Source organism: Alligator mississippiensis, chromosome 1, assembly GCF_030867095.1.
Source record: "Alligator mississippiensis isolate rAllMis1 chromosome 1, rAllMis1, whole genome shotgun sequence".
NCBI classification, from domain to species: Eukaryota; Metazoa; Chordata; order Crocodylia; family Alligatoridae; genus Alligator; species Alligator mississippiensis.
The window spans coordinates 8,926,153-8,936,559 of NC_081824.1; the positions used below are offsets into that span (position 1 = coordinate 8,926,153).

The 10,407-nt window shown below is 52.7% G+C and overlaps 1 protein-coding gene across 2 annotated transcripts in view; it reads left to right on the plus strand.

Annotated features, from left to right (window-relative positions):
* TRAM2 (translocation associated membrane protein 2) overlaps positions 1-8,941 on the plus strand; it is a 44,384-nt gene extending 35,443 nt beyond the window's left edge. For both annotated transcript variants that reach the window (XM_014599630.3, XM_006270717.4), the window contains 6 exons: positions 482-566; positions 936-1,006; positions 1,746-1,850; positions 2,649-2,792; positions 3,922-4,094; positions 4,432-8,941. In XM_014599630.3, coding sequence (XP_014455116.1) covers positions 482-566; positions 936-1,006; positions 1,746-1,850; positions 2,649-2,792; positions 3,922-4,094; positions 4,432-4,505 — 652 coding nt within the window. In that variant the 3' untranslated portion in view covers positions 4,506-8,941. The remainder of the gene's footprint in view (positions 1-481; positions 567-935; positions 1,007-1,745; positions 1,851-2,648; positions 2,793-3,921; positions 4,095-4,431) is intronic.
* The last annotated feature ends 1,466 nt before the right edge of the window (positions 8,942-10,407 follow it).

The following is a 10,407-nucleotide window of genomic DNA, read 5'->3' on the forward strand; positions in this document are numbered from 1 at the left end:
CTTCCTGTGGTAGTTAGGGGGTCTCAGCAGCCTCAGGACCTCCTTACCCGAGGCCCCAGGCCAGGCTTTCTTTTTTTCAACCTCAAACAAGAGAATGAGCCTAGCCTGGGCTGTAGGTGACGTGCACCCCTCTGAGCACCTCCTTCCTGTTGAGACTCACTCTTTCCAGGGATAGCCAGTCTGTCTCCTGCTGGGGTAACTGATTGAGAATGCAGCTGGCCAGGAACCACAGTTGTCTTTCGTTCCCATGCTGGGAACCGCTGTAGGTCCTGGGGTAGCTCTGTATGTCCTGCTTCTGCTCTGAGCATGTGCTGTATGCTCAGGTGGATGCTCCTCTTGACCCCCGAAGGACAGATCAGCCCGTCGTGGGGCTTCATCCAAACATGACTTCCACCTGGGAGCTCTGCTGGCTGTGTTGCATGGGGCTGGAGGCAGTGGGGAGCACCGTCTCATTGCTCTCTCACACTTGTTGGCATTGCAGGTTCCAGGTGAAGTTCTTCTACCTTTGCCAGCTGTCCTACTGGCTGCACGCGCTGCCCGAGCTGTACTTCCAGAAGGTGCGGAAGGTGAGTGCTGGGCACACTCCTCGGGCAGAGGAGCCGACAGACAGGTTGGTGTGCTTGCAGTGGCTTGAAAAAGCCAGCAACCTTTGAGTACGGGACATGTGGAACCTGGAGACAGGTGCTGAAAAAGCCAGAGCGGGCCGCTCTTCCTCCTGTGCCAGACCAAGAGCAAGCTTAGGAGATGCTTCTCAGCTGTTGCAGGCACGCTGTCCTCCTTGGCTTTTCAGCTGGGGTGGGTTGAATTTTTTACCATCATGCCATGACTATGCACTGCATGGGAGTTGGAGGAGCAGGGAGAGTCCCTGACCTGGCTTGGGGTGTCATTTGTCATGTGGGATGACCCCCCTCGTTTGGTTTTGCTTCCCCCTCCAGGAGGAGATTCCCCGCCAGCTGCAGTATATCTGCCTCTACCTGGTGCACATTGCTGGAGCGTACCTCCTCAAGTGAGTGCTGCCGCGTCCGGTCTCCCCACGGTGCTTGCTCAGGCCTCTGCAGCTGCAACATTGGGGTCCTGGCCCTAGCCCTAGCCCTGGCCCTGGAGGTGGGAGCTCAGCCTTTGCTGGAGACTGGGGTCTTAGCTTCGACACCTGGAAATTTAGAGTTCGCCACCGTGTTTAGAATTGAATAAAGAGGGTTATTAAGAAGCCAAATGGCTTTTGAAACTCCCAGCTGCAGGATACGTTGGAGGCAAGGTGATGGTTACAGTTTTTGGGAACAAAGAGGCTCTTTAGGTACATCAGCCAGGACGGATGATGCCTCATGCTTTCAGAGCATCAAATGGTGTTGGCTATGAGGCATGGCCCCCTCTTGTGCCAGGAGAAGCTTTCTCCCATGGCATGGTGCTTCACAGCTAAACACATGTGAAGGGTTAGTATCTCTCCCCACAGGGCATGTAGGGTATGTGATGGGCAGCACAGACCAGGGGCTGGGACTTGGGAGGCCCTGCTGAGTCACTGCACTTCTCTGTGCCTCAGTTTCCTGCATGGATTGTCTATTCAGACTGCAGTCTCTTTGGGGCAGGGCATCTCTCCTGCTGCATCTGCGCAGCCCCTGCTACAAAGGGGCCTGGAGTTTGGTTGCAGCCTGTAGGCACTAGGGTGGTACCCACTTGGAGTCAGGGTAATAAGGGGGATGGAGCATGATGGGTTGCAGCATGGCCGTGCCTGTTTCTTTTCTCTCTAGCCTCACCCGGCTGGGGCTGATCCTCTTGCTGCTGCAATACGTGGCCGAATTCCTCTTCCACATGGCCCGCCTTGTCTACTTCACGGATGAGAACAACGAGAAGCTGTAAGTGCATGGAGCTGAGAGTAGACTTGCTTCCTCCCCCGCCCCCAGCACTAGAGCCTGAGCCAGCTGTTGACCTACCATGAGACATGGGCTCAGACATGGTCTCCCTCCCCATGGTCCATCCTTTGTCCCCCCCCCCCAGACTCCTGCTCCCGCTTTGCCTGTTTTTCTGTTTAGGTTGATCATGCCATTTGTCACCAGATGGCTTCATGACACCTCATGCACTGGGACCCTGTCTGGGTGATGATCTCTGTTGCCATCCCAGCAGAAATAACCCGAGAGCTCCCTGCTTGGATGTGGGTTGTAGTATGATGGGCATCAGAGAATCAGACCCTAGATCACTCCAGGCTTGGACTAACAATCCTGAGTGTGGGTGGCCATGGTCCTGGGGTAGACATAGCAGAAAGCCCTGCAGAATCAAAACAGAGCGTGTTTTGGAGAGCGCTCAAGCCCACTCTGGCTTGCCCAGGATGTCATATGGCACCAACACCAGCCTCATGCATTTCCTCTTGCTAATGGACCTCACGAGTGACTGGTTGGGTCCTGGTACTCTGTGGCCTTTTTAAGCAGCGGGGCCTTCACTGAGGCATCAGTGGTTGGGGAAGCTCTTAGATGAGCTCTTACCTTGTAGGACAGGTGGGCCAAGGTTCACCAGCCCCCCAAAACACCCTTGTCCCAGGCTCCTTGGAGGAGTCCAGCTGCTGAAATGACTGTATTCCAGGCACCTGCCAGCCTGCCTGGGGAGTCCTGGTGAGGGGAGGCTTGTCTTGGTGACTCTGCTGCCTTGACTTCACACAGGTTTAATGCCTGGGCTGTTGTGTTTGTGGTCACCCGGCTCTTCACCCTCACCCTCTCCGTGCTGGTCATAGCCTTTGGGCTGGCGCGGGAGGACAACCAGACATTTGAGCCTGAGAAAGGAAACTTCAACACTCTGCTGCTCAGGTAGGTCTTTGCCAAGGGCTTTCGCCATCGACTTTGTGGTCTGTAGCTTGGGAGATCCTTGGCATTGTGGGCATACGTTCGTGTTGTTGGGAAGGGAAGGAGGCGGAAGAAAGCTGTAGTGACTGCCCTGTGTGGCTCCCAGGGCAGAGTTTTGTTTTTCCTTTGCGGAGTTTCAGATCCCCTGTGTAGGGATCTGAAACTCCAGATTTCTTCTGCTTGGGCTGCCTTTTGTAACACGGACCAGGGATAGTCCTGAGTGCATGAGTGTGCTGAGTTTTAGGCTGTCTTGGGCCTCAGCTAAACAGTAGGGGGGGAAACCCTGTGAGCAAACGCACGCCTCGCTTGGCAAGTCAAGTCGGCAGATATGAAGGGGCATGGCAAATCCATCTTCTAGGGAGAGACCACTGGTGCATGGCCTCTTTTCTAGCCATCGCTGCACTTGGAGGGATGCAGTCAGTTTACTGAATCGAGCTTCTGTTTGGAAATGCCTCACTGCCTGTTGTCACAGATAGTGGGGGAGGAGGAACGGTTCCCCGATACAACCAGTGTGTAAATCAGGACCGTGTACCTTGTGAAAGGATGCGCTGTCAGATGTTGTGGGCTTGATGAGGTTCTCTGTCCTGTCTCTAACAGGAGGCTGCTGTAGATGATCATAAGTGTCCTGGCAGGCCATAAAATCTAGGACTGATTCACTCAAATGACTTATTGTAGACCAGAGAGAGAGGACAGAGTAAAAAAACCCTCCTTTTAGCTTTTCGGTGTTCGTTAGCACCCTGTTGTGTGGTTCCAGCAGTTGCTCTTTTCCCTGGTATCTGTGCAGGGGTCTTTCTTGGTGGGGAGGGACCAAGATGTTTGTGATAATTTGGGAGCCTGAGCTGCCAACGAGGCTCATGTTCATGCCGGTTGGTGCCTGACTTTCCCTCTCCACAAGAAATTGGTTTGGGGAGTCCCACAAGTACTTGTTCCCAGTTCTCTGTGGGCCTCGGGGGCATAAAAGGCCGCTTAATAGCTTGGGGACCGACTTGGCGATGTTCGGGGTGACCCTGGGTCCCTCCAGCTTTCTGGAGGCTCTGCTCTGGTGCTCGCCTCTCTGCTGCTTTCTCAGCTGCGTCTCCTCTGCTCCCTTCAGGATGGGCGTGCTGCTCGTGGTCTGCCTTTTCCAGACCTGGATGATGTGGCGCTTCATCCACTTCCAGCTGCGGCGTTGGCGGGAGTACTGGAACGAGCAGAGCGCCAGGAAGCGGGCCGCAGCTTCTGCCACCATTGCCAAACAGCAGTCCAAGCCCCTCAAGAGGGAGTCAGGTGAGTGCTAGGTCGGGGCTGCCGACAGTGGGGCAAGGGGGGGGTGGGATGGGGATGCCCCAGCTGAAGTCAGGCCAGCCCCATGGGCTACGACCCAAGAGAAGTCGGGTCTGCATTCCCTCACAGCCCATATGCTGCAGTGCTGGACCAAGTTGCTACCGTCCTCATCCTGTTCAGCGTGCGAAGACCAGCGGAGGCAGGGTGTGGGTCCAGCACAGAGAAAGCTGAAACAGTCCTGGGTCTCTACATCCCTCCCTGGGCTTGTCCCTCTGGGATGGACAGTCCCAGTCCCCTTCATGTTGAGTGACCCGCTGCACTCCCCCTCCCCTGCCCCCAGGTTATCACGAAAACGGGGTGGTGAAAGCCGAGAACGGGACTTCGCCGCGCACCAAGAAGCTCAAGTCTCCGTAGAGCCAAAGGCCGGTCTGCAGGGCCGGAGGGTGAGAGACCAGGACTAAGCACCAGCCCTCTGCTCCCCAGCCCTGCAGGTGCCATCTTGGGTGGCTTGAAAACACGTTGTCTTCACCAGCTTGCGCTCGCGCGTGCTCTCTATCTCTCTCTCTCTCTTCTCTTCCATGCTCTTTTTTTCTCTCTTCCTCTCTCAGACCATTGCAATAAAACCAAACCCCCCCCAGCCAATCTCTCCTCCCTACATAGGAGCCCAACACGAAGCTCCAGCCTTCATCTTCCTCTCAATCCTATTATAAACCATCGTGCAATTCCCCCCACTCCCCTCTTTCCATTCATTACTGGGTTGTTGTTTTTTTTTTTTTTTAAATGAATATGCACCACAAGGTAGTACCAGATATATGATCCCTTTTCCACAGCAGGTTCCTCCCTGCTCCCTTCCCCCAAGCAACCCTATTTTTCCCTGGATCCGTGGTTTGGAGGGATGGTAGCTGTGGCTCCAGGGGCTGACTTGCTGCAAGCATAGTCCGAGTGACTGCTACCGTTGGGCATGGGGGGAGACTACAGCCAGATCTTGGGTGTTTGTGGCATCTTCTGAAGCTCTTGGTGAGCCTGTCCTGCCTCGAGCAGGCTCCACAGGATCCAGAAGGCACTCCAGGTCTAGACCAAGCATCTCCCCAGAGGAGGCTGCAATGTGCCCTTAGCTGTGTTTAGCAGCCCCTCCAGCCTTGGCTTTGGGTCATGTCCTAGAGAGCTGGGCAGGTGACCGAGTGGGGAACAGCTCCTGCCTGTTCTCCCCACCAAGGCACCTCGACCAGCATCTGCTCATCTCGCCCGCTTCTGCAGCTGGAAGGGAATTCCCAGCACCAGCCCCTCTGGACTTGCTGGTGCTAATGGCTGAGCCCAGTCCTGGCTTGTCCTTCCCCCTCCTCAATGGCACGGTGACCAGGCTTCGCCTCTGCCCCTTGACTCTCAGTGCCTTATGGCGGGGATGGCTGCACCCAGGGAAGTAGCTCAGGCCAAATTTGGGTTCAGGTGGCATCTGCCTGAGCCCCTCCACTACCAGCAAGATAACCCCATTTCTGCAGCCTTCAGGATGCGTCACGTGGTGTTGGGGCGTCACGGTCCTAAGCTTTTGTGCCGCGTCCGGGAGAACGCTGTCCCGATGGGGTTAACACGACCGTACCCTTCCACTCTTGGGCATCCGAGTGCCTCTGCCATCCCAGCCTGGCCCTGCCCTTCTCTGCCCCCTTTCCTCTTCCAAGGATACCGGGCTTGTATCCACCAAGGTGCTATATCACAACCAGGTTTCCATCCCATTCCCGAATCCCAGCCCCATCGTTCCCTTTGAGCCATGAATGGGATGGGAATCGGCGTAGACTTGCCCGCGGGCGAGGGAGGGCTCCCACCTTACCCGCGCCATACGGCAGCCTTCCTGCCGCCCCGGCGGGTTGGATGGAAATCCCCTCAAATCTACCTCAGAGGCCATCTGTTTCCGAAGACCACTTTCCCTCATCGGCCCCTCTTTGCACGTGGTGTTGGAAGGCGATGGCGGCAGGCAGGACTGTTCTGACACCCAGGACCCCCCTCTGGCGCTATCCCCGGCTTCACCCCTGCCCTCCTCTTGCCAGGCCTATCCCAACCCGCTAGGCAGCAGGTCTCTTCCAGTGCCACGTGTGGATCAAGACTTTGCCCGGTTGCTTTGCTGCATCCTCCCTCTGCGGGACTTCCCTGTTGCCCCTGTGTGCAGCAAAGCAATTAGGAGTTTCCATTCCCGTTGCACCGTGGTGGGTGCTTCCTTTTTGGCAAAGCTGGTTCCACGTTGCATGTTATCACAACCTTGTTCGGTAGCATTTCCTCTTGGCTGAGCGTGGCGGGGGTGCTGCTGCTCCTGGAGTGGGAGGGGAGAGGCAGAAAGTGGGCTGGGGCAGAGGTGCGGACTTGCTTCCCAAGCAATTCAGGTAGCAATCAGGGCTTACCCTTCCTTCCTATGGGGCAAGTGACCTGGTGGGAATATATGACGCAAGATGCTCCTGGCTCATCCCTCTTTGCTAGTCTCTGCCAGTCTCCCTGTGGGGTATGGCGCTTGCCCACGCTCTCCTTCGTGCTTTTTTCGGGGTGGTGAGAGGAGCCGACTGCAGCTCTCACGGGTTTATTTTCCAGGCCTTCTCAGCCATGCTTCTCCCTCCTGCTGATGGCCACATCCAGGGCTGGGGAGAAAGGGTCTGGGCACCTGATGCAGCCGCTCAGGTTAAATCCCTTCCCCTTGCCTCCAGTAACCTTTGAGCTTCAAGTGAGCAATGCCAGCTGCAGATTCCCAGAGGTCCCATAGGTAGCATCTTGTGACTGCCCCAAGCCCTTGCTGGGTGCATGGTGTGCTTCTTCCTAATCCATCATATGGGTGGAGGGAGCTCTGGTAATGGGAGAGCAGCATTACGGGATACAAGGTGGATGCTAACACCAGCAAAGGGGAAGCTGGAAGATGTAAGCACTGGGCACCTAGGCTTAGTGCAGCGCTCCCACTCCTGCCCCCTTTCTCCAGCCAGATGGCTACCATTGGGGCCTTCGAAGAGGCAGAGGCTTGGTAGGACTTCTGCAAAGCACCGGCTGGTGTCACTTGGAGCTGGTGGCTTTGCACCTGCTGAGGGACCCGCTTCCCACGCTCGCAGGTGGCTTTTGTGCAGTCCAAGCCAACCATAATTCCTTCGGCACCCCAGGCAGCTTTTCCTCTTGTACCATCCTGCATCTCCGCAAAGAAGCTCACCGTACTCTGTAAACCAAGTGCCTTACATTGCCATATAGTCCTTTTGTACGCTTGCCCTTTGTACCGTATCGATCGCCACACCCCCTTCCTCCAGCTCTCCATGGGTATGTCTGATGTTACTTATATTGCGCATATGTTCAGAGCCACCAGTAAAGGGGACAGGTTGTGTTGGAAGAATCCCTTCTTTTTCTATGCCTTTTTTTTACTTGTTGAACAGTGTCTTCCATAGAGGGGGATATCCCCACCCTTCCCTATTTCCTCTGGTCCTGCTAGAAAAGTCGATGTGCAATCCTAAGCTGGAGAGCTGCAGCAGCGATGCAGCCCTGGCTGTCTTACCGCCGGTATCGTTTGGTTCAGGTGATGCAGAGGGCTCCCATCCAGATAACTCTCCCCCTTCCAGCCCTGCGGGAACTAGCTCTAAATTCCTTGCGTTTTGTCCCAGGACAAGACTTTCTGTTCTGAAGAACCGTTTTTCTTCCAGGTTAGATTTTATGCTCTTTTAAAGTCTCTAGCATTGACCAATCCACCTGCAAAGGTGCCAGGGGAAAAAAAAAAGGGGATAACCACCTTCTCAGATGGGTTTTCTTCTTGGGTCGCATCCTGCAACGTGGTGCACATCTGCAATAATCCAAGTGCCCTTCCTCCACCAACGTGGGGGATCCGTAATTCAGTGTTACAGCGTCCCTCTCTGCCCTCCTGGGTTGTGCAATAACCGACTTGGATCATGGAGTACTCACGGCCATTTGCGAACGCTTGGAGGAGCAGGTCTGAGACATGGTCAAGCTGCATGAGCACAGCTGGCCTCACCTGCCCCTTAGCCTGAGCCATGGAAAAAGCCTTTGAAGAAGCACCCGTTCTCTCTTCCTCTGTCCCAGGTGTCTTGTCGGTGTGATAGATGGGGGAGATAATAGCATTCTGCAGAGAGCGACTGTTTTAAGAGCTCATTGAATGAATCTTCCTTGCGCAATTGGGCATTAAAGTGAAGTCTGTTTGTTCTTCTAAAGTTGTCTTTGCCACCCGCTATACGCAAGTTCTCCCACTCCCCAATTTTGAGCGGATTTTCCTGTCTGGATGGCAGTGGGGGTGCCCATGAGATCGGTCTTTGTCCCAGTGGGTTGGAGTTACAGCTGCATCTGACTTTTGTCTAACGTAGATGAAGTCCCTGGAGGTGGAGTCCCCAGCTTTGGCTGACTTCTTGTACTGGTGTTAGGGTCTGCAATGGTCTGGCTCTGCCAGCTCCTTTGTCACCTTCGAGGTGGCACGCTCGGGTAGTCTGCTAGCAAAGCTATCACCTGTACCCCTCGGTCCCCTCTCCATGTGCACGCTCTTTGTCGGAGGCAGGGAAGAACTCAAGGCGGAAAGGCTAGATCGGGTATACGTACCTCTCTTTTTTCCATCCGTTTAATTCCACGGACCAAACCAACAAACTCAAGGAAAACTCTTCTTCCATATTTATACTGTCGTGCAAATTTCTTTTCTATTTTGTTGTTTCGGATAATTGTTTCAGACTTTAAAAAAAATCCCATTTGTTTCATTCCCCCGCATCCCCATCACTTAAGAAGACTTTTGTACGGATTTTTGTTTTTTTGTTAAGGAGTTTTTGTGAGAAACTCTCAACAAAAGTATTTTCTGAAATAACTAAATAAAAGGCATAGAATCATCAATGTGCTCATAACCGTGTCTGCATTTTCTCTTCATTTTGCTAATACTTTATTATCAGGGATTCTGGGTTTCTTTGATTTAAAAAAAAAAATCCCAAATTTTCTGATTTTAAAAAAGTAACCCCAAATCCACATTTTTTTCTGTGATTGAAATGAAATGCCACTAATGATGATATATTAGTGGCATTTCATTGTAATCACAGAAAAAAAATGTGGATTTGGGGTTACCTTTTTAAATCAGCTATCCAGGTTGTAGCTGCATTGGTCTAGAAGCAAAAGGAATTAGGACTCGTGGTAGAAGCAATATGTTTTATTAAACCAAGTAGATTTTTGCAAAAAAAATTCTTTATGTGGAAATACGACAACACCCTGTTTACCTCCAAACAACTTTGAGGTAAAGAGATAATTCCAACTTTTCTCTGAGCCTAACCTGCGTGTAAAATGAACTGTTCCAAACCGGAAATGTTACCACCTTCAACTCTCCTATGAGACATGAACTTTTATTTCTACCCAGGATAAGCTTTGCAATCTTTTCTCCTATGCCTGGAGGAAGGTTGTTTGTGCATGAAAGCTTGCAATTAAATATTTTTTTTGCAAAAATCTAGTTGGTCTAATAAAAGATAGCATCTCTACCACAAGTCCCAATTCCTTTTTTAAATCAGAACATTTTGATTATTTTTTTTTTTTATCAGAGAATACCAGGATCCCTTCGTATTGCAAGCCAAGTGTGTGTTGCTGAAGTGTAACAGGTCAGCTCTCTTGGGTGTGTCAGAGGTAGATACAGTCTGACCCACTTGACATTTGGGCAAGAAGTAGCATATGCAGACCTTTGGGTGGGTAACACCTTCTGTAGCTGCTACGTGGACGTCTTTTGAGCCCATTGCATTTTCTTAGCAGAACTGTAGAGGCCACCTGGTAGTTCCCTGCCTCGCTGCACCATTGCCTTTGATGGAAGGGTGGGTTATGATGGGCTTTGGATCAAGCCTCTTCACCTTGCTGCCCTGACCACGTTCAAAGGAAAGTTGAGCAATGAATTTTTAAGATCTGAGAAGGGCCAGAGATGGTTTTGATTGAGTCTGTGCTGGAGGAGGGAGCAGTGTGCATGGCCCCAAAAGGCAAGAGCACGCAGCTTGCAGAGATGATGCTGGGACCTGCCACGTGTTCGGTTGGGAATCCCAGGTGTGCATGAGGAAGCAGGAGCTGACGGAGTAAATGAGTTGTACATCCCTACCAGATCATATGATACCTGCATTCCCTGTGCCTATGAAGCAGCTGCTCTTCATTTGTGCTTGGGATTTCCAATGGCGGCAATGATGGGCTGCCGTATAGTTCAGGGATGGTTCTGGGTCAGCTTCTGTCAAGCAGTGATGGGAAACCATAGATTTTAAACAGTGCCTTAGGCTTCCCCAATCATGACTTTCTTGACACTCAAGAGGGGACTAACACAAAGCTCTCAAGTGTTTTCAAATGGGACCCAATG